This window comes from Protopterus annectens, chromosome 8.part0, assembly GCF_019279795.1.
Source record: "Protopterus annectens isolate FY-2018-M chromosome 8.part0, PAN1.0, whole genome shotgun sequence".
Lineage (NCBI taxonomy): Eukaryota > Metazoa > Chordata > Ceratodontiformes > Protopteridae > Protopterus > Protopterus annectens.
Window position 1 is genome coordinate 1,500,437,949 of NC_056741.1, and position 24,560 is coordinate 1,500,462,508.

The 24,560-nt window shown below is 43.1% G+C and overlaps 1 protein-coding gene across 1 annotated transcript in view; it reads left to right on the forward strand.

Moving 5' to 3' along the window:
* NFRKB (nuclear factor related to kappaB binding protein) overlaps positions 1-24,560 on the forward strand; it is a gene marked incomplete in the record, with an annotated part of 1,477,031 nt that overhangs the window by 593,102 nt on the left and 859,369 nt on the right. The window contains 1 exon segment of the mRNA XM_044081086.1: positions 8,870-8,949. Coding sequence (XP_043937021.1) covers positions 8,870-8,949 — 80 coding nt within the window.

Here is a 24,560-nt window from a genome sequence, read left to right on the forward strand (position 1 = left end):
TCAGCAAAAAACCCAGTTCCCTCTGACAGGCATGCCAGAGCATTAGACAGATGGGGAAAAAAGTATATACGTCTGCAACTTTAGCAATGAGAGCCTTAAATTGCCAGTTTCACATGCTAAAATATCAGCAATTTTTGATGTCTCAGTTGAAACAAAAAAATGGTTCCAAATTCAGATCCTCCTAATTTTAAAGAAATGCAGGATTTATTGCATGCAGCTGAACAAGTGGGAAAACATACTTTGCAATGTGGTTTTGATTCTTTAGAGGCCTCCTGTAGAGCAGCAGTTACAGGCTTTGTCATTAGAAGACATGCTTGGTTAAAAGAACATACGTTACCAGATCATGTTAAACAAAATTATTGGATGCACCTTTGCAGCGGGATGTGTTATTTGGAGTTAAGGCAGAAGAGGTATTGAAGAAGATGGAGGATAAGGCAAAATCTATGCAAACGGTGAAGAATTTCTTACAGGTTCAGCCTCCTCGATTTAGCAGAAATTGGCCAACAAAGAATTGGTCCTTTCCAGTTACAGACAGACCTCAAAGGGGCAGATACAGACGTCCAAGAGGTAGAGGTTAACCACAAGGTCCTTACAGGCCTCGACAATGGGGTGCACCAGGCCAGAAAGAAGGGGAAGACAGGCCCCAACCATATAAAAAGCAGCCTCAATGACTTCCCAATACAGCTGCCAAACAGCTCTCTCTTGGCAGCCCCCTTAGGAGGAAAACTGGCACTTTTCTATCACAATTGGCATTGGATCACCAAAGACAAATGGGTTCACAACATTGTATCTCAAGGTTACAGGTTCCACTTTCACACTCTGCCAAGGTTAAAAGGAATGCCAAATCTGCCACCAAATCAATGGGCAGAGGCTCAAAAACAAATTACAGCACTCCTGGACATGAGAGCTATTTAAAAGGTACCACCACAGGAGCAAGGACTAGGATTTTATTCAAGACTGTCTGGTTCCCAGAAAGGACAAAGCCCTGGAGGCCCATTCTGGATCTTTCTTCCCTAAACACTTACCTGGATGTTCCGAAATTCAAAATGTTGACACTACAGCAGCTTCTTCCCATGCTGGGCAAGAAAGCTTGGCTCGTGACCTTGGACCTCAAGGAGGCATACCTGCATGTCCCTATCAGACAAAACTGCAGAAGATACCTCAGATTCATAGCTGGTTCAATGCACTATCAATTCTCTGCACTGCCCTTTGGCTTATCTACTGCACCCAGGGTCTTCACAAAGTGCCTGGCACCGGTAATTGCATTTTGCAGACAGAAAGGAATTCAAATTTATCCGTACCTGGAGGACTGCCTGATTCAAGCAGAGAGCAAGGACATTTTTCTAAAGCATCTGACATTCGTAAAAAAGTTAAGTTGCCTGGGGTACACAGAAAGAAAGAAATCAAAACTAGTGCCCTCACAAGAGATAATATTCCTGAGTGCCAGCTTGAACACAACGGCCCAGATGGCTTATCTCATGCCAGACAAGCAAGGACAACTGACTCAATACTTTCAATTGATGGCAACAAAGACCCAACTCTCTGCAAGAAAAATTCTACAGGCCTTGGGTTACATGGCATCTTGCGTACTACTAATTCCATATGCCAGACTGCATATGAGGAAACTACAATGGTACCTAAAGAGTGTATGGTCTCAACACTGTCAAAGTTTGGAAACAGTTATACCACTAATTCCTTGCCTTCAACAGGAGTTTCGATGGTGGGCTCAAGTTTGTCACCTCAACAAGGGACAGCCTTTTACTCAACTCACAGCCAGGTAAACACTGACAACAGATGTATCGGATTACACCTGGGGAGCACACATGGCAGGAAAATGTATTCAGGGCGAGTGGCCAGCAGAACAAAGGCATCTTCACATCAATCAAAAAGAGATGCTACCTGTACAAAACGCCCTTATAGTTTTCAAGGACCTGCTGCATCCAGGACAATTGTTACTAAAGACAGACAACACAGTTATGTGGTACATAAACAAGCAAGGGGGCACACACTCTTACCCCCTCTGCAGACAAGCCATGACCTTGTGGAGCACAGCTGTAGACTACCAAGTCCATCTGCAAGCACAATTCCTGCCAGGAGAGAAAAACACACTGGCAGATGACCTAAGCAGAAACATCATGGATCCCCATGAATGGGAATTGCATCCACAAATATTCAGAATGATAACACATAAATGGTGGAGCCCGGACATAGATCTGTTTGCATCCCCAGTGAACTGCCAGCTACAGAACTTCTGCACAAGGAGTTACCATCCACAAGCATGGAAAGTGGATGCCCTCTCATTCAGCTGGAAAAACCTACAAGTATATGCATTCCCACCTCTGCCTCTCCTTCCAAAGGTACTCATAAAAGCCAGGCAAGAAGAGCCAAAGATGATCCTGATTGCACCAGACTGGCCACGCCAGTACTGGTACCCAATCTTAAAAAACTTAGCACAAGAACCACCCTTGATTTTGCCTCAAATCCCACATCTGCTGACTCAGCACAACAATCAGATACTTCACAGCCAGCTAAAGACCTTAAACCTAGCTGCATGGAAAATTCCTTAGTCAAGCAAGCAATGCCTCTCTCCAAAGCTGTTATGGATGTCATTCTGAAGGCCAGAAGGCCTAGTACCAGGAAAGCCTATTCGGATAAATGGAAGAGATTCTGTGCCTGGAACCAGGCTCACAACCTTGACCCTCTTGTCCCAAACATTCCTCAGATACTACAATATTTAACTGAGATGCTGGACAAGGGCCTCTCCTTTTCATCCATCAAGATCCACGCCTCTGCCATTTCTGCTCATTACATCACGGATCTACCAATTTTCTCTAATCCTTTGCTAAAATAGTACCTCAGAGGGGCTAAAAACATAAGACCGCCCCATAGAGCACCTACTCCAACTTGGGACCTCAACTTTGTTTTGGAAAAATTAACTTTACCTCCTTTTGAACCAGCTAACACAGCAGAATTAAAATATATCTCTTGGAAAACTGCCCTGCTACTGGCAATAACATCAGCATGAAGAGTTTCAGAATTACAGGCACTAATGGCAGTGGAACCTTTCCTCATTTTCCACCAGGACAGGGTATCTTTAAGAACTAACCCTACGTTTATGCCAAAGGTGGTTTCAAATGTGGCTCTAAACCAAACTATTCACTTGCCAACTTTTTATCCAAAACCACAAAATAAAGGGGAGAGACTACATTATTTTGACATTCACAGGCAGTTATGCTTCTACTTGGACAAAACCAAAGCTTTCAGAAAATCTGAGCAATTATTGGTAGCATATGCTGCAGGAGCACAGGGAAAAGCCATTCTAAAACCAACTATTTCAAAATGGATAGGACATTGTATACGTTCCTGCTATACACACCATGGGAACACTGTACCTAGCAGCATTAGATCTCACTCCAGCAGGGCAACATCCACTTCAACTGCCTACCTCAGAGGAGTACCTACCAAGGATATTTTGGAAGCAGCAACATGGAGGTCTGTGCATACCTTCACCAAGCATTACCATTTGCCTTTATACTCCAAATCCAAAGCTGGCTTTGCCACTGCTGTGCTGCAGGGCCTTATAGCCACCCCTAATGCCTTATAGAACCAGCCACCCTTCCTCAGCTTTGGGATTCCACGCAAGTGTAATGACTGCAGCAGTGTAACACGATGAACATAGTACTGTTTTGTACCTACCATAAATGTAGATGTTCGAGTGTATACACTGCTGCAGTCCAGGTTACCCTCCCTCCTTCCCCTCTTACTTGCTGGTATGTACCTATGTCTTCTACCCTTTACTACCTATGGGAAGTATTTGCTGGTAACTGAAAGTTGTTGTTTGCTTTTCTTATGTATACTTTACTAGCAATTTGAATTGCCTACCTATTTGGGGGCACCTGACATCTGGGGCAAGAAAAACTGAAGAAAATGGCGTCAGCTGCATCTTATATACCCCTGTCGCACTGACATCAGGGAGGAGGCAACAGCAACCGATGCCGGGCAAAGACTTTGGAACTCAGGCCGACTGGGGAACCGCCTGACGGCAGGATAACCCAAGTGTAATGACTGCAGCAGTGTTTACACTCGAACATTTACATTTATGGTAGGTACAAAACTGTACTGTCCTTTTCCTCCCAATCTAGAGGCAGACAGAGGAAAACCCAGTTGGAAAGCACTCACAGGCAGTGGCAACAGCTGCAGAGACTCAGGCAGTGGACCTCAGAAACTTCTAGGCAAGGGAGTTCTGGGCCCCAGGCTTCTCCCAGAGAGCAACAATGACCCACCCCCCCACAAGACTAGAAGGATGACTGTCCTTGTTCAAACAAAACTGGACTCACATCACCTCTGACAAATGGGTTCTAGGCAGAATTTCAAATGGTTACAAACTCACTTTCAAAGAGCCTTTAGAATACTCTGGCTATCCCGATGTTCCCAAGAATCAAAAAACAGGCCCTTTCACAAATCCAGATTTTGTATTCTCATGGATCAGTGGAACCAATTCTAGAGCATCACAAAAGCAAAGGGTTTAACTCCAGGCTATTCCTGGTTCCCAGAAAAGAAGACTCTTAGCATCCTTTCTTAGACCATTCCAACCTCAGTTTCTGCTGGTTCCAAAATTCAGAATGCTGACCCTTCATAAACTCCTGCCCACATTAGCCCCATAGGCCTTTATGGTTTCTCTGGATGTAAAAGATGCTAACCTGCACATCCCAGTTCAAGAATCACACATAAGCTTTCTTTGCTTCAGAGCAGGTTCTAGTCACGATCAAGTTTCAGCACTGCCCTTTGGTTTGTCTACTACTCCAAGGGTTTTCACCAAGTGCTTAGCCCCTGCAGTTGCCTTCTGCAAGACCAGAGGGGCCCAAATATACCCTTATCTGGACGATTGCCTGATACAAGCCACAAATCTATCAAAGCTTCACAAGGATCTAAAGTTTACCCAAGACCTCCTGTCCTCCCTGGGCTTTATGATAAATTAAAAAAAAATCCAGCACTGTTCTAACCAACAGGATAGTCTTCATGGGAGCACTCATGGAACTCTTCACATAAAAAAAAACTTTCTTCCCCCAGACAAGGTCTTTTTTTTTGACCCACTACTTTCAAAGAATCCAGCAGAAACCATGCATGTCACACAGAGAGTTTCTCCGAGCACAGGGATACATGGAATTTTGTATCCTCATGGTTCCCCCTGACCACACTGCACATGAGGAAACTCAAGTGGTATCTCAAAAATTTATGGTGCCAGCATTCAGTGCCTGATGACCGAGGTACAGCTGATCCCTTGTCTCAAAGAGGAGTTTGCATGGTGGGTACAGGCTTGTGCCCAAAATCAGGGCCTTCCATTCAGATTCACACCCCAAGGTCAAACTCTCACCCCAGATTCCTCAGAGAAAGCCTGGGGGGCCCACTTTCTCTGTCTCCAATCCCAAGGGAAGTGGCAGGTTCAGTTCAAGGACAGGCACATAAACTGGAAAGAGCTTATGGCAGTGCAAAAAGGCCTTCAAGGAAAAATGGAAACCATGGGTCCTGTTAGTCAAAACAGCAAACACCACAGTTATGTGGTACATACATAAGAAGGGGGCATTCACTCTTACTGTGTATGCTGCCTAGCAATGCAGATTTAGGAAACTGGTCACTCTCTGGGGTTGCACCTCCTGGAGCAATACCTTCCAGGGGCTGAAAATACTATAGCAGATCACCTCAGGAGAAATTTGATGGATCCCCACGAATAGCGTCTGCATTGTGAAATATTTCTCAGCATGACTCAGAGATGGACTGCTTTGCTTCCAAGAAAAACTCTCAACTGGAAAGATTCTTTTCCAGGATCAAACAGAAATCAGCCGGGAGAGCAGATGCTTTTTCTTTCCTTTGGATTTATCTCTTCATTTATGCATTCCCTCCCTTACCACTACTACCTCGAATTCTTCTAAAGCTAAGAGAAGAGGTTCCAAGGGCAATACTGATAGCCCCAGACAGGCTCAGACAGCACATGTGTCCTCTGCTTCTCGAACTACCCAACTAGAATCTATGGCTGTTTCATCGGAGATTTTATCTTCTTATTCAGGACAAGGTAAGAGTTGTGCACCCTTGCCTGCAGACGCTCAGCATTTCAGCTTGGATAATTCTACAGCATCCAGGAATAAGCTTACCCTAAGCAAACAGGTTTAGGACATTCTCAAGGAATCCAGAAGGCCTAGTACTAGGACGTCATACTCAGCTAAGTGGAAAATATTTTCCATTTGGTGCCAGCAGCAGCACAACAATCCTGATTCATCCCAGATTGCTACCATTCTAGATTACCTGGCTAGTGTGGTTAATAAAGGCCTTTCCTACTCCTCCATTAAAATTTATGCAACTGCCATTTCGGTCCATAGTCTTGCTCTTTCTCCTGTCTTTCCTTATTCCCTGTTAAGGCAGTTTCTTAGGGGAGTCATCCACATTCGACCACCCAGTAGGCAGCCTTACCCCTCCACTGCACCTTAACTTTGTTCCAGAAAAGTTGACAGTGCCTCCCTTCGAACCTACAGCCTTTGCCCAACTACAGTTTTTAACTTGGAAAAACTGCCCTGCTGATGGCCATCACCTCAACCAGGAGTGTCTCTGAACTGTAGACTCTCCTGGTGGAACCATTCCTCATCTTCCACCCAGATATATTTTTCCTCAAAACTAACCCTTATTTCATGCCCAAGGTGGTCACTGACACTTCTCTAAATCAAGACATTCACCTGCCTACATTCTTTCCCAACCCTCAGAACAAAGGGGACATAATGCTGTATTCTTTGGGTGTGCATAGGCAGCTCAACTACTATCTCGACAGACTGAGAACCTTTAGAAATTTTGATCAGATTTATGTGACCTTTGCCCCTGACTTTGAGGGAAAACCAGCTTCTAAACAGACCGTCTCCTAATGTATCTCTCTGTTTCAGCCATCATGGCAAAAAATCTCCTGAGGCTGTCAGGTCGCACTCAACTAGGACTACTGCAATCTCTGCAACCTCTACTGCCTTCTGAATGGAGTCCCTACTAAGGACTTCCTGGAAGCTGCCACCTGGCCATCTGTTCATACCTTCACCAAACACTACCATTTAGCAGCCTTTTTCTCAGTCCAGAGGAGGATTTGCACTGCCATCCTGCAGGGCATCCTCTCCTCTCCCTAATCTCCTTCTTCCTTCTTTTCAGCTTTGTGAATTTTCCCACAAGTCACGACTGCAAAAGGAAAACATGAAGAACATAGTACAGCTATGTACACTTACCATGAATGTAGATGTTTGAGTGTATTCACTATTGCAGTCTTCCATCCCTCCCTCCTTCCACCTTAACCTATTAAATAGTATACTTATAACCTCTTGTCTAGCCAAGGGAACCTCCCCTGGTTCTCCCTTCCTGTAGGGGCTCTCTTCCTCAGTTCTCTACTGTTCACCTGGGGCTCCTACCTGTAAGGGGACAAGAAAAAAACTGATTTCATGACATAAGCCGGCTCCCTATATACACAAGCGTACTGACATCGATTAGGGTGTCCACCAGCATTAGGAGGAGGAAAGAATTTTCTCTGGTAGTCAGGCCGGGCATGGGCTTTCATGGCAGGAAAATCCCACAAGTCAGGACTGCAACAGTGAATAGACTCGAGCATCTACATTCATGCTAAGTGTACACAACTGTACTGTACTGCGGTAGATTACATCATAAAACAGTGGTTAGGTGTTTTGCCCTGAAGTGTTTGAATTGTAGATTATACAGTTATAAAGGGTGTCCTTTGGTATTCTTATTAGAAAGTTGACATTTTACAAGTGGTGAAGTGACCAAGTACATGTAATAATATTTGAGCAGACTAGGCTAAATTAGTTTGTTTTACCCACCATATGTTTTGCTGACTATCTTTCAGGAAGGATGTTTTAACTACCTGATGCTTGGAAGTCTATACACAGCTATTTCTTTATACTTTAAATAACTTTTCTAATTGCCTCCATGTTGTTTGCTTTCAGCAGTCTAATCCTTTGCAGCATAATCACCTGCAGCTATACCTGTCCTATCTTGTCTTCCTTCGTTCTCCATAGCACCTTTTCTCGGTAAGATTGTACTCAAACCTTCTGGTCAAACAAATCATTTGTAAATGTTTCCAAAAAAATAGGTAGTTACAATACTTGCAGTGCAGCAGACTACTGAGCAGCCTAGCCCAAATTCCAAGCTGTCCCTAAGCACTGCCTGGACAAGTGACTTGCTCAAGGTCTCACAGTGGGCAAAGGATGTCTCTGGGAATCAAATGCTGTGTTACAGAAATTACAGCTCAGAGCCCCTCTTCTCTATTACTGTTGTCTGACTTTGTGTCATTTACTAGTGTGTAACTTTAATAAACTGAATATTTCATAATAACTATCCTATCCTATAAGTAAAAGAAATTGTTACAGTATAACAGTCCTGTTTCACAACGGTCCACTTCTGGTAAGTCTGCTGTAGACTGTAGTCTGGTCTGTCTTGATAACATTACGAAACCAGAAAGTAGATATGCTTTTTTTGTAAATGACTAAGTTTTTGCAGTACTGTTTGGATTTTATTTGCATTTTTAATTAAATGAAAGCTGTTGAATAAATGTGCCTGGTTCTTTATGGCCTAGTGATGTAGTAGTATAATTGTTTAAGGGTTTTATTAGCTTACTGTCAGTCAAAAGTCAGGAGATTATCAGTTTTCACTTAACACTCTTAAACAACACATTATTTTCAGAAATGCCTGCCAGGTTAAAGTGCATACTGATTACATGTAAAGAGCATTCATTCCTTTTCATTGAACATTGTGATGTGTTTAGAAAGATTGTTGAATATATACATTGACCTTGGCCAGTTTCTTATCCTGTTATGTTTTATTTGAATGCCAGATCCCAGTCAAGATTGTGAGAAGGAGCTTTTGACACTTTGTCAGTTGTGGCTAGAAACAAAAGACCAAGTCTACTGCAAGGTAACTGTAACAAGTCTTCTTTTAGTACAGTGGAGATGGTATATCTTCCAAGCCTTTTAAAGTAGCAGTGCTTTCAAATTGCATTATATGTTTGTTTTTTTGCAGGGTAGATCTGTAGATTATGGTACTGTTGATCTATGGTGGACACTTCTTGTTCAGGCCTTGGTTGCGGACACTTCAACATTCAGAATTTTCTTTCAGCAGTGTCCTACATTTAGGGGTGTCACTTCTGTTAGACATTGTGTCCTTTGATGGTAATGCAATAGATATTTAAAAGTGTTTGTATTCCCAGCCTGCCAGTTCTTTCTTGTTTTTTTTTCATCTTTGAAGACTTGCATTTGCATACCCAAGCATCAAGAGTATCCACCAAGTTGTTAGCAAGGATTTGCACCCTTTTTTGCCTGTACCATCTCTAGGAAGAACACAACAGTTACAACTCCCAGCGATTTTTTTTTTTCAAATCTAGGTGCTTAGGATTTCCCTTTCTATTCCCCCCTTGGATGACCTGGCATGACTCAGACTGAACTTCACATTTACCTACACTAATATACTGCAGCTCCTGAATAACGGTGTCTACAGGATTACAGTTGGAAAACACAACAAAAATTTTCTCCCAGCAATTAATCAGATTGAACTTCATATTTACCTACACTAATGTACTGCAGCTCCTGAATAACAGTGTCTACAGGATTGCAATTGGAAAACAACAACAAAAATTGGTTCTCTCAGCAATTACTCAGAGTAGGTTACACATATAAAAAGCATTTGTTAAGCTTTCTCTTACAGTGCTGTGTAATTAAGCAAGTCACCATTTTGGTCAGCCATAGGGCTCTTTTTCTACTTGAGTGTTTGCCTTCTTCCCCTGTAGCTAAAGTACACTGACTCTTACATTTGTCTCTCTGACCCTAATTTTTATAGGTATAATTTGCACCTTTCTGGCTTTCTAATACTCAGACATAGATTCCTGTTGAATGTTTTACTTACTTGTCTGACATTTGAACAAGTAACCCTTGTAAACCCTTGTAAAAATCCTCTTTCCTGCTAAACATAAGTAAAATTAAAGTGCTGAGTACAAGTAATATTACAGTGCTGAGTGCAGATTTTAGGCCCTTACATTCAACTTACCTCTGGTGTGGTGTCTTGAGTCAGTTAAGTATTCCTCTAACCACTCCTACTGCCTTCACTTTTCCCCCACCCCCTGCTTTCCTCATACAGTTTACACTGCTACACCTTAGTACAGACATTGGTTCATCCCTGCTCCACTTGCCCTCACTTCACTTGGGCTTGCTTCGCACCCCACCCTGCACCCAAACTCCTCCCACCCCTGGTGCTGCTACATTTATTGGTACTAGACCACACCCACTTTTTTAAACCAATCAGTAACAACTTGTCACTCAACAGCACCACCCTCAACTTGATACCACCAGTCCTCCATCTCTACTATTCCTTTTGCCTAAGTTTCAAGTCTCATTCAGTAGGTATGCTATCACCCAAAATTGTCTTATTAACTCTACTTTTATCCGTTTTACTCATCCCATATCGCCTGACCACCTACGAATATTAATACCACCCATGTTTCCACTACCCTAAATTCCAAACATCCATCCCATCTACAACAGATAATAATGCACCCTTACTCACTCCCCTCATGCTTACCTCCTCAACCCCTAAATACTACCATCTTACTAGGCCTAGTTACATTAGTCATAAAACTAGACACTGTTACAAAACTTTATTCAAAATCTTAAAACTCATACTCAGGATACACTACAGCCTCACAAAGGATGGTGACATCCACCCAAACTCTGATCCATCCCCACCTGTTGGCCCTAATCCCTCTACTATATCCCCTACCACCATAGCTCCAACAAATAAACTACCTAACTCACTGCTGGCCTGCCATCTAAACATTAGGAGCAAAATATAACAAAACTCAGCATCTGCATGCCCTCTTAGCTGTTCATTCCCCAAATATATTATGCCTAACAGAAACATGGCTAAAGCCTGCCACCAAGGACCATGAGATTCTGCCACCAGGGTATAGTATGTTTCGACTAGACCATACCACCAGAAAGGGTGGTGAGGTAGCCATACTTTACAAGTCTACCATGTCTGTCAGCATAGACACCCAACAACCACCCCAGTTCAGTAATGCTGAAATTCTTATCTCAAAACTACAAATTAACAAAAACAAAAATGTAAACATTGTCTGTGTCTACATTCCCCCATGGAGGAACACAGAAACCTTAGAAGACTTCTTTTATTGGTTATCTCATAACTACCCCTAATAAACAATTGTTCTTGGGGATTTCAACATTGACTGGAACACTTGCTCTTGTGAAACCCCCACAGCCCACATAAACCTCTATGGATTTACTCAAATCATAACCTCCCCCACCAGGACAGGAAAACCCAATAACAAGGAATGTACCCTAGACTGGGTACTCATCAATACGCATCTTCAATCTTATAAATCAGGCGCTTTGCCTGGTGACCTAAGTGACCACTGTCTGACCTATGTAATCAAGCTCAAAGTAGACTGCTCCTACCAATCCACCTATAGAACATTAAGAAACAACAAGAATTTTATTCTCACCAAGTTTCAGAATTAACTTAAGGCATGCAACTGGTCAGTACTAAAACGTCTCCCCCTAGATGAAGCAGTAGCATACTTTAACACCAAATTCCTTGCTTTTCTTAACTCCCATGCTCCCAGCCGCTCTATTAGAACCAAAGTTAATATTGCACCATGGCTTTCTAAAGATACCAAAAACAAAATTTCACTCAGAAACAAAGCATGGCCCACCTACCGAAAAACAAAAGCCCCACTTGACCAACTAAGATTCAGACAGCTAAGGAATGACACCAAAAAATTCATAACCTTAGACAAAAAGAACCACTACTACCATCTACTGCAAAAACACCTAAACAAACCTCAAAAGTTCTGGGCAGGAATAAACAAACTACTCCACTCAGGCCAAACCGCCACTCCACCCCCCCCCCCTCAGCTTCTCAACAAAAATCCCCAGTAGACATTGCTAATAACTTCAACAGCTTCTTCACAGAGACTATCCAGTCTCTAGCCAGCCAACTCTCTCCCAATGGCTCTAATTCTAATGTAGCCACACCCAGTACCCAAACATACTTTACCTTCCAACCTGCTCCTACTCAACTTATTCATGCCCTACTTAAGAAACAAAGACCCACCACCCTGGCTGCTGACCTCCTCCCAGCAGACTATCTGCAAAAGACTGCTGACACCATAGCATACCCCATCTCAATCTTGGTCAACAAAGCTATATCTGAAGCTACTGTACCCATTATATGGAAAATCTCCCATGTCATACCCCTCCATAAAGGAGGCAGTTCCACTGAACTGTCAAACTTTAGACCTATAGCTATTCTGTCACCTCTAACTAAAATTATGGAAAAGTGTGTACACATACAGCTCATGCACTGCCTCACACAGAACAAGCTGTTGTCCAACTTTCAGCATGGCTTTAAGCCACACCACAGTACTACTTCTGCCCGCCTCTCTTTCTCTAATGTCATTAACCACAACCGCAGTAATAACAAACTATCCTCAGCACTCTTTCTAGCTCTATCCAAGGCTTTTGACATGGTTGACCACAAAATGCTTATAAATACCTTGAAGGCCTTCTCCTTAAACAACCATGCATTCCAGTGGTTTCAGTCCTACCTGCAGGGCAGACAACAGGCAGCCCTATGGCAGGCAAGCTATCATCTCGCCTACCCATCACATTAGGAGTCCCCCAGGGCTCGATACTAGGACCCCTTCTTTTCTCCATCTTTATCAACGACCTTCATTCAGTCATCCCAGATGCTACCTGCATTCAATATGCGGATGACACCACCTTGATTTGTTCTGGCACCTCACCAGCTACTTTATTCACATTAACCCAAATACCTTCAATACAGTGGAAAAATGGTTCTCTAGTCAACATCTAATCCTAAACCCCAACAAAACTAAGTTGCTCCTCTTTTCCCCCACATGCAGGACCCCCCTGCCATCCTTCAACATAACTGCTAACAATGGCAGTATCATCTCCCCAAAAGCCCAAACTAAACTACTGGGTGTCATAGTTGATAACCATCTGAAGTTTGTTGCATATCAGTCAAACTATCAAAACCATTAATAAAAAACTTGGCTCTCTTTACAGAATCAAACTTTTCCTTACCCCACTTGCTAGAACTGCAATTGCCCATTCCCATCTGCTATCAACTCTTCCCTACACCTCACCTCTGTTCTCCAACTTAAACAAAACAGATCTTAATAAACTATCATCCTGCTATAACCACATTGCCAGATTTGCTACTGGCACAGCCTACCGGACACACCACTGTCACAAACTAAATCGCCTAGAATGGCTTGAACTGCCAAGCCTACTGCAGTTCAACCAGCTAATAGTGGCACATAAAGTCCTTTACTAACCAGAAAATATACCTGCACTAAAAAATATTATCAGCCCTACACCAGCACCCGGCCACTGCGATCATCCACTAGACTCCTATTTCAAACATACAAATCCAACTACTCAGCTGGGGGCTCTTTTTTGCCAACTCTGTTGGAAAAATATGGAACAGACTCCCAGCTGACTTGACCCTAGAACCCTCACTAACGTAATTCAAAAACAAACTCAAGAAATACTTCAAAACTCATTGGTTATGTCCTTGCACTAACCCCGACTAGTGACCTCTCTATTTCTTAGGTGCCTTACCTTCAACTACTTCTAACTTTTTTCTACCACTCCATTTCAGGAAGGATCAATTGTATAACTGCTGCTCAGTGTGTCTTAAATCTGAATGTAATGTTATGTGTGGTTAACTTTGAAAATAATGTTATGTTTTGTAAAGTGTTTTATAATAAGTTATTTCTATATGCGCTAAATGCTGGTATTGCTTATGACTGTAATGTGCTTGAAACTAGCATTTACTAAGTGTTCATTGTGTATTATTATCTTGGAGCTTTTCTCCCCGGGCCTCGGCTGAAAGTGGACATGCATCCAGTCGGACTATCCCGGTCAACAAATGTAAAATAAATAAATAAATAATTTAGTTTTTCTGAGCCCCATAGGCAAACAAAGTTCTTTGACCAGTTCGTAAAAATGGTGGTGGTTGAGAGTTAACTCCTATGAAGAGTAACGGGAGGATCATCCTTGCATCCCCAGACATTTATTGAAGCTTTTTTACAAAGGTAAGTATTGGGAAGCTAGGTCAAACCTGAACCTCCTTGGGGGAAGACTGGTATTCAACCAGCTGACTGAATTCCTCAGGTAGTATGACCTCACTCTTGACTAGATGGGGCTCTAGCCCAAACAGTTTCTGTCATAATTATTAAAGCTGTTGGGTGTGCACCCTCTCCTCCACCCTGGGGGAGGTGTATCATGATATTTTTGTGCCACCTCCATTTCCTAATTATCCACCAGATCCTTTGGTTGTGCACCTTTATCTTGAGATTAGTCCCCTGAATCATGTAGTTATGGATTATGCGTATTTAAGACAGGGATGGTTTTCCTCCTGGATGCAGCCTTCATGTCCACGAAGGCCAGCAGAGACTAGTCAATGAGAGTCCACCTGGTCATTTAGCACTAGGGCTGTTTTCCCATTCCTGGAGCTCCAGCAGCTGTTTAATGTCTGGAGGAAGTTTTCATTGAGTGTGCAGGATAACCCCATTATGGAGTTAGCTCTGTAGCTCACACCAGCCCCAGCACAGGCCTCCTCTTATATTTTACCACCTTTGGCTGGAGCACAGTCTGGTGCTGGTTCCTTATCCTTCATTACTTAGTTTCATTCCATCATGTTCTCATCCTTCCGTGAATGTATGCCTGCTTCTAGTTTGTGCTTCTGTTCTTCATAGCCTTTACTGACTTTTGAAGATTCAGAAGATCCTGAAGTAATTTTCCCTAAGGTGAACCAGAAATAAAGAGGCCAATCTTGTCTGTTGTATACTGGACCATCCCTTTTTGGAGACACCTTTAGCTTGATAAGGATTAGTTTGGGCTGATGATCCTTCCCTCTAGAAGTACTTATAGTGTCTAAAGAAGACCCGTGGAGCCTAAGGTCACTCCTCCCCTGAAGTCTACCATAATAGTTGCCATTTTAGCAGCATGATAACATCAATATTGTGCTCTTTTGGCACATAAAAAGTTCATACCTTTTCGAAGCATCTGCCAGAATGGGCAGATCATCCACTAAACATACTACTGCTGCCTTAAGATTTCTTCATTTCAGTTTGGGTAGCTGAGACCACAACTGTTGCCTCCTTGACACTAGTGTGGGATTTCAGAGTTTTGGACAGATGTACAAAGAGAATTTAATTGTGCTGTGGTAAGGCTTAAGGAGCTCAAGTACTCACATTGCACATCCCATTTATGTGTGCCCCTATTTAGGAAGGTGCTTGGTAAACCAGAAGATCCCACAGCATCTGGGCCTAATGAGGATCATCACAACACCTTGTTTGCAGTCTCAGTAGTGAATTACCATGCATGTTGGCATAATTTTGACTGCATTGATGCACTCAGTAATGTGCATGCTAAGATGTGCACTTGTTCAGGATAGCATGGCTGAAGTTTTCTTAACAGAAGGAATGGTTGTAGAACATGATTCCATTGAACAGGAACACTCATCCATCGATCTACTTAACTGAATAAACTACTTAAAACTCCAACAAGGTGTTTTTATTCCTCCCTCAGGGAGGGCATGAGAGGGAGAGTCTCCTAAATCTGCTAGCTAAAGTTATTTTATCTGAACCTATGCTTTGTAGTCAGTGCTAGATCCACATTTTTGGAGATATGCTCTTCAGATAGCTTGCCTGGGACTGTGGTAAGTGATATCCATAAAAGAAAGCAGGTTCTCATCACTGTAGAGGGGCCTCTGTGGTCACCCTTCTTCAATTTCCACCCTTTCCTGTGCTAAATATGGCCAGCCTGAATAAAATAAACTGGACTTTCTCTCTTGTGTTTGAGGAAGGGTGTAAAGTATGCCTCCTACGACGATGCAAAGTTTGCTCAGGTTATTGACTTCCCCTGCAGGCCTGCAGCAGTCCTGACTCTAGTCCGGGACCCACCTGTAGGGGGAGGCTGTTCCAAGTTCAGCCCAGTTTAGATATCAGTTACACTGTGTTCAATATATGGTCTTCAAGCATGCTGGAGTTCACACGCCTTCCTGTGGGAATCACTAACATAGCAGAGCTTTTGGGAATGGCCTATACTGTATTGTTAAATGAGCTGCAGATAGTGTCCTGATGCAAGAGGGCAAATGGGGATTTTCTCCCAGGTCTTCTTTGTCCAGCAGAGGAGAGATCATTTCTTTCCATGTAGACCTCCATGTCTTCAGCAAACATAACAGATTTTTTTTCATTGTTCACACTCATGACCTGGATGGTATTGCTGCATATGATGGATGGCATTCTGCACTTCACAGCTGGGCTGTGCACTGGAGACACCTCCAGTTTGTTCTGGTTAGTGGTCATTTCCACCTTGAAGTGTTGCCTTTTAGGCTTTTCTTAGCTCCTCAAGTCTTCATCACCTTATTGGTCATTATGCTCGAAATGATGAAGGGTCAGGTCAGCAGCTGTGCTGTTAACAGGGTGACTGGTGGTCATGGACTCCTTGGAGTTTGCTGTCCCATAAATGTGCCATCCCTGTGGTTCACCATAAATTGAAAGAAGTCCTGCATGACTGTATAAAAGAAATCCTTCATTGGGGCAGTGCTACATATGCTATAGTCTTGATCATTCCTGCTTCTGGAGTGTAACTTGGATGATTATGGTGTTTGCCTACTAGATGATGATGCATTACAAAGTTCATTCAGGCTCTGATCCTGCTGTGCATTCTGGTCTTCATGGTGGCCACAAGTTTCATGGTGTCATTTGCATGTTTGCAGTGTACTATGAATTGAGTTACCAGTGGTTTCAGCGACTCTGTATGGTTATGCGAGCTTTTAATGTCAGACTCCTGTTACTATACCTTGGAGTGGTAGATGATCCCTCACAGTCTTCTAAGTGTTCCTTTTCTGCAGTGAACTCCCTGAACTTGACAGTAGATACTTTATTTGCAGGCTGTGGTGCATACCTATGCTCCCACAATGTGCTTAGACTGTGGTTCCATCTTGGCAAAGGAGGCCCTGCTTAAGTCATTTGGAGCTCAGAGCAGTGCTCTTGTCTCTGAAAGCTTTAGAGAAACCGATACACCCATGGCTTTTCCTTATAATGGTAAACAATTAATCCATTCCATGCTATTTAGTTGTATATTTGTTCCCTACAGTATTTGACTGAATTGTTAAATTGAGTCACATAACCTGTATTTTATATTTTACTTATGTCTCTGTTAAGGTATGTATTGTTTTATGCAATGGGCTCAGGTGATGGCTAGAAGTTTTTATGATTTTTTCTTGGATGTTTTTCAGGATGTTTATCTTTTTTAAGTTTTAATAGCATGTAAAATACCAAAGAAGTCCAAAATAAAACAGGTGACACGCCAAAACAGAAAAGGATTCACTGAAAAATAATCTTGTGTTGTTGAATTAAAGTATATAGCAAAAGGCTACTGTCTTGAAGGGTGCATTTATTTCAATGAATCCTTTTCTGTTTGGGCGTGTCATCTGTTTTATTTTGGACTTCTTAAGTTTTAATAGCATTAACGTATTTTTAATGTTTGAAACATTACATTGAATATGTGAATTGTTACATTGTGTATTACGTTTTTAGATATCTCTTTAAACATGGTGTATAGTCTTGATTAATGTGATTTACATTGGCCAGGTGACTTGCTTTTAACTTTTAAATATATGCCTTTGTTATTTATGTGTTGGTTAGTCTGTAAAAGACATGTTGCCAAGGCAGTAGACATTAAAGTTTTTTTCCCCTCTTGCCTTCATTGATTTTTGTACATAGCTGAATAGGGTCCTGGACCAGCACACTTGCCTGGTTAACCAAGAAATGAATGAATAAACAAACAAATGGTGATGGCAGAATTGTACCAAATGCTGGAAAGTGATGCTTTAGGGCCATTGTTATGGGGATCCTCCTTACAAGTTCATTTTCCTGGGAATGTTAATGAATTGATGGACACACTCGGGCATTCAGTCCTGTCTTGGCTTTCTGAATTCGCAGCTATGCCTGTTCAGAGTGTTCAAGAACTGGGGTGCTCCACAGATCTACGTGCTTGCCACATGGGAGAACACTGCTTGTCTTATTCTGCTGTATATAGTAAGAAGAGATGGAGGTAGTGGTAGATGTATCCTGTCTCTTCCTGTGGCATGGGATGCTCCTTAACACAGTCATACAATTCTGTCAGTATCAAGCCTTTTCTGAATTCAGTGAAGAAAGACCAAAACTCATTCTAATCACTCTTTGGAGGAGGGTCTGAGAATAGCGGTGTAACATCTGGATCTTTATTAGAATGTTCTGCATACAGCATACTAAGAACTGAGCTTCTAGCCACCATAATGCATTTTTAGAGTGAACTATTAGAAGGCATTTTTTAACACTTAATATGCATATTGCTTGTAGCTTTATTGTCATTTGAAAGTACAGTTAGAGTTATGGAAGACTAACTGAACATTAACCCATACTAGGGATCTAAATCTACATCAACAAATAAACAAGACTCACTGGAGACAGAGATTCCTATCTCAACATATTCCCATCCTATGAAATAACGTACCACGACAGGTCAAATAAAGTTCTACTTTGACTGTCTTTAAGGCTTGTCTTGATGACTGAATGGGTAGACAGGATTGTCATGCACAGCCCTTCTCATACCTCTCAACTGCAACGTATTCCTTGGAATTTACCAGTTTTTGGGCAAAATAATGGGGTGCCACACATTTCCGAGTGGCCCCTTCAATTCCCAATGTCTTTTTTTTATTTTTTATTTACAATTTTAAAGTACGGCCCCTGACATCTTCACGTTATCACTATTTGCCAAGTGAACTGTCTCCCCATGTGTACCATGTCTTCTGGTTTGTATTAGGTGCCAAAACCAAATACAACACACAGTAACTGCGCTTTCACAAACTCCCAACTAAGTGGAAAAGACACAGTAGGCTGCAAGTGTCCAAAATTATTTAATATCGCAGTGCCAACACTTGAGTCTGTAAATATGTAAATGCATATTAATTCCAATGGTATTTGCTATATGTGAACAGCAGCAGTCATTTTAAGTGGCTTTTTGACTTGGATCTTTTACTTATGGTTATTATTTGGTGAGCTTTGGTCAAATATTTTAAAGCTCTCAGGGGCGCTTCAGAAGAGTTTATGAACTTGTCTGTAACCTGAGCAATATTCCTTTTACTTGATAAAATATAAGGTAGGATAACCCATAAGCAGAGATCACAGAGCGAGTGCCTAATACATGTAATCCATCCCCCCTGACATTTCAGTTTTACCTGCTGCTTCAAGGCAAAGCCAGAGAATGCAGTATGTAATCTGCTTTGGTATAGTGTTAAACATATTTATTATTTCCTGTCATATTGACTCATTATTTTTCCTGCTTTCGTAATGGCGCCATTAGAAAATAAAATAAACCAGGAAACAAACAAATCATGGTGTTCAAAAGGGCATTCCACGCAGTGTGCTTACCGATGGTTTATGTCTATAAAGGTGTGTGCAGAGGTCACTTACTGAAACAAACAGGATAGACATTCATAGTCCCATATATGCTGCCTTGCACGGAGAGTAATTGCAGCAGCTGCATATAAATGATATGCATTTAGAGATAGGAATGCTTAAAAAATAAGAGAACGTATACAATGCTACCAGTCAGCACATACTCCATTTTTTTTTAAGTTTGAATACATTTGATTTGTACCATTTAAAACCCGACAGAGCTGTTACTATTACCTGTATAAACTACAGAAGTATATGCTACTGTCAAGAAACTACTAAATGTGTTAGCTTACGTAACCTAAGATTACAAATACTTTATACTTGCAATGATAAAAGTGAACTGTAGCACAACTCTTGCATGTTTTTCTTAACAAGAGCAGCTGAATTCCTGCACTGCTCTGCAGGCATTTATTCAACATGGCACCTGGACCTGTTTGTCCTCTGCTTGACTTTGTACACCTATTCTAATCAGTGATGTTATGTTGTCCCATCTCGCCTTCATTCTTGACGGTTGGGTTCGGAACCGAGTATCGGTTCTGACTCTGCCTAATACTAAAGTTCAAGAGCTTCCACTGGCTCGAGGCTATACCCTATCCTATGATGCCTGGCAAGAGTTCTCTAGATCTCGTTTGACGCTTTGCTGGATCGAGATTGCGTTTCACTGGCACAGGCTAAATTTTAGTATTTTTTTACTTTTTGGTCTATTTTTCTCCTTAGTTAGGATTGTAAACTGTTTAAAACCTTTCCCTTATCTTCTTAGAGGATTTTTGGTGTGTGTGTGCATTAATATATACTCTGTGTTACTGCTGTTTGTGTTTTTTTCTTGTTGTGTGGGCCGTCGTTTCCTTCACAGGTCCGTATTTCTATCCTTATCTTGTTAAACTTTAATTTTATCCTCAGCGAACCCGTTTAAAGAGGATTCTTTTTTTGTCCTTGTTGTGTTAGCCCATTTAACTTAGAGGGCTCTGCATACCCCTTTTTTGCAATCCCTTTTCTCTGAGGGTCATGGTTTTAGTTAAAGACGTCTCCTCTGGCTAGAGGAGATCGTCATTTAAGTTAGAGACTTTTTTCTTTAGCTGTTCTTAAAAAAAAAAAAAAAAAAAAAAGGTAGAAAACTTGTTTAATTTTAAGTTTTCTTTTGCTGTGTTTGTAGTTGCGTTAGTGGGGTGACAAAAAAAATGTCTAAAGATTCTGGTGAAAAAGCTAAAGAAGCCAAACAGTCTGGCTTCAAAAAGTGTGACTCGTGCACACACAAGATGTATCTGACTGATGGGCGCACTAGCTGTGTGCACTGTTTAGGTGCCATTCATTTGCAGGACTCCTGCTCGATCTGCCATGGATTCAGTTCCAGGGTACTGCACGAATGCAGGAACCAACTTACTGTGAGGGGTCTACTTAAAGGTCCTTTTGATGTGGCTGTAGAAGGGAATCAGTCATCAAAATCCTCCGTCTCCCCTCTTCTGAAAAGTCTTCAAAGAAATCTTCTTCATCGGCTCTGGTGTCTGAGCTGGATAAGAAGTCCAAGCATGTGTCTTCTTTCCCGAAGGCTATTGGGCCCAAAAAGACGACAGCTCCATCGGCTCCACCAGTTTTATTGGAGTTGACTCGGAGCCACAAAAGGAGCCGGTCCCCAACTTTGGAACTGGTCTACCCAGTTCCCCAGTCAGCCCTGTTGCAGTCGGTGACTGATCGCCATAAATCGTCCACTATTTCCTCTCGATCGTCCAGGAGCCTCTCTGATGATGATGTGGAGCATGTGGTCAAGAGGTTGCTGCATACACTGGCCTTAGCCAAAATTCTCACGAGCCCAGTCCAGATGGAAGTGGAGACTATTCCTGTGCCTAACTTGTCTTCTGTTCCTCCTCCGACTCGGATGAGCTCAGAGCCGGAGTGCTTGGAAGTCTGTGTGGTGGAACTGTTGGGTCCGAAAACCACTACTGGTATATTGACCCCGACTTCTGCTCTGACCTCATCGATGCTGTCTTCCCTCGAGGGGTCTGGTAGCCAACACTCCCTCGGCGAGTCCGGGGAGGAGGGTCAGGTCGGACCCTTGTCGGATCTGATTCTTCCTCTCGGGGCCTTGATGCAGGTAAGTTCAGTGCCCACATCAGCCTCGGAGCCATCCTCCTTGGCACAGGAGGGATCTCCAGGTTCCTCGGAACCGAAAGCTCTCTCGGGCTGGGACCCTGGTGCCTTCGAGGTGATTAGAAGCATGCTGTCTCCTCAGACTGCTCCACCCTCAGCTGCAACTACTCTTCCCCCTAAAGAACCACTGTCATCCTCAGTATCATTCCTCCAGCCAAAGTGCATAGAACCAGTCCCCCAGGATGCCCCAGTGGGCGATCCCCCCTCTTCTGAAACCTCCCCAGAGTACCCCTCGGAGGAGATCCCTCGGAAGACGACTTGTAAGAGGAAGCATTTGGACTCCCCTGAGTCTGTCATGTCAGATATGGACTTAGAGGACTCAGAAGGGTCCCCACGATCACCCTCTGAAGATGTCTCCTTTTCAGACATCCTAGAGATCCTGAAACAGAGAGGTGGTTGGAAGACCCTTTTCCCCCCTACTGAAGATGAGTCCGTATACCTGGAGGCATTTGGATCTCAACCCTCCACCTCTTGTGTGTCTCTGCCTTTCAACAAACTCCTGGGTGTAGTCAGTTGAAAGGCGTGGGTCTCTCCAGAATTCATGGAACCTGTTCCAAGGAGGCCCAACAAATTTATTACAGCTCCTGATGATAAGGAGTTTTTATCCAAAGGTGTCCCAGTAGATGCTATGGTGGTGATGGCAGCCATCAAGAAGGAATTATTGGAGACTTCATCTGTTCGTCCACTGAATAAGGACTCTCGAACGATGGATGGGTACGGGAAGCATATGTTTTCCCATTTCACTCGACTTCAGAGGGATCTCCTGAAAGAGCTAGGAGATTCCCTCCAAGGTGCTTCAGCTGAAGGAGTGCCAGACAAGATAAATTCTCAGCTTGCGACCTTGAGCTCTGTAGTGAATTCCTCCATGTATCTGATATCGTATGCAGCAGATGGAGCGAGAAGGCAGCAGGCACAGGAATAGCTCTCAGAAGACACTCCTGGGTGCACCTTTGTGAGTTTGCTGAACCCTTTAAGTCTTCCTTTATAAATGCCCCTTTTGACAACTCTTCTTTGTTCGGGCGAAAGGTTGAAAAGACTCTGACCAGGTGCGAGCAAGAAGACAAAACTCTGCCATGGGAGTATGTTTCTTTGTCCCTACCAGGCCTTACCCCAAAGGCCAGAAGGGTGGAAAAAATGTGGTTCCGGAAATCCCAAAGAGCTTTGCTAGACGCACATGGTGAATTTTCCCCCAGGGGCAGAGGGGGGAAATAACAATGGAAGACGCCACCCTCGTGGCAGAGGAGGTCCACAGAATCAGGGCGACAGAGATACTTTCTCTGGTAGGCCCTTCCAGTGCTCCTGAAAGGAGGCCCGCCTGCCCACCTCTGGAGGCAGTCGGGTGCAGGCTATCACTGTACCCAACAGCCTGGCTAAGAATCACCCAAGACAAGTGGGTACGGTTGATTATATTCAGGGGATACATCATACCCTTTTCTACTCCACCCCCACCAGCAAGATCAATCCCAGACATTCCACCCTGTCAAAGGGATCAAGCAACTCTAGAAATTCAGTGGTTGCTAGATAAAAAGAGCCATCCAAAAAGTCCCCGCAGACCAAATCGGATCCGGAACTTACTCAAGGTTCTTTTTAATTCCAAAGAAAACGGGAGACTGGAGGCCCATTTTGGATGTCAGCAGACTGAACAAGTCTGTCAAGAAAACAAAGTTCCAGATGGTGACACTGCAGTCCATACTCCCTTTTATGGGAAAGGACAATTGGATGTGCTCCATCGATATCCAGGATGCGTACTATCATATAAAGATGAACTGGCGATCCAGGAGGTACCGCCGTTTCTAGCTGGGAGCCTGTCATTATCAGTTCAGAGCTATGTCCTTTGGACTCACTACAGCCCCCCAGAGTGTTTGCCAAATGCATGGCAGTAGTCACGGCACACCTGAGATGGCTAGGATTCCGGGTGTTTCCTTACATAAGACGACTGACTCCTCCCCGCCACCAACCAGCATCTACTGACCACGGTAAGGGACACCACTATACATCTGTGCTCAGAGCTGGACATTATCATAAATTACGAAAAATCTGCCTTGTTGCCTTCACAGCATATTTCATTCATAGGAGCAGACTTAAACACAAAATACATGGTGGCAAGACTGCCTCAAGAAAGGGTGCAAACACTGTGCTATCAGGTATCGATCTTGCTCTTGAGAAGGAACGTGCAGGCAAAGTTTGTTCTCAAGGTTTTGGGGTTGATGGCAGCTATGATAACATTAGTCCCACTGGCATGTTTACACATGAGTATTACAGTGGCTTCTCTTTGCTCAGTGGTCCATGCAGGAGTTACCCATGTCACAAGATTCTCATTATGGATACCTGCAAGGAGGACCTACGTTGGTGGCTTTAGTCCATGCAGGTGATGATAGACAGACCATTTGTCCTTCCCCATCCAATAGCTACAGTGACCACAGACGCTTCCCAGATAGGGTGGGGGGCATTATCTGGGACAGACCATCCAAGGGATTTGGCAGGAACACAAATACCACTTGCACATCAATGTCTTAGAGATCAGGGCGGTTCTTCTGGTGTTGCAAGCATTCCAGAGCTCTCTTCCAACTGGTACAATTGTAATACAGACAGACAATATGTCCATGGTGTGGTACATCAACAAACAAGGCGGAACCAGATCCTAACCTCTGTGTCACACATTCTGGGGAAATCCCACCGGGCAATTCTTGTGCCTCACGAGTGGACCCGCAAACAAGAAATTGCGAACCAAATTTTTTGCAAGTGTGTCCACCCTTGCTGTGACCTCTTTGCCACTTCCATGAATGCCAAATGCAGCGGCTACCTTGCCCTAACCCCCCTTCCAGGGGAATTGCCA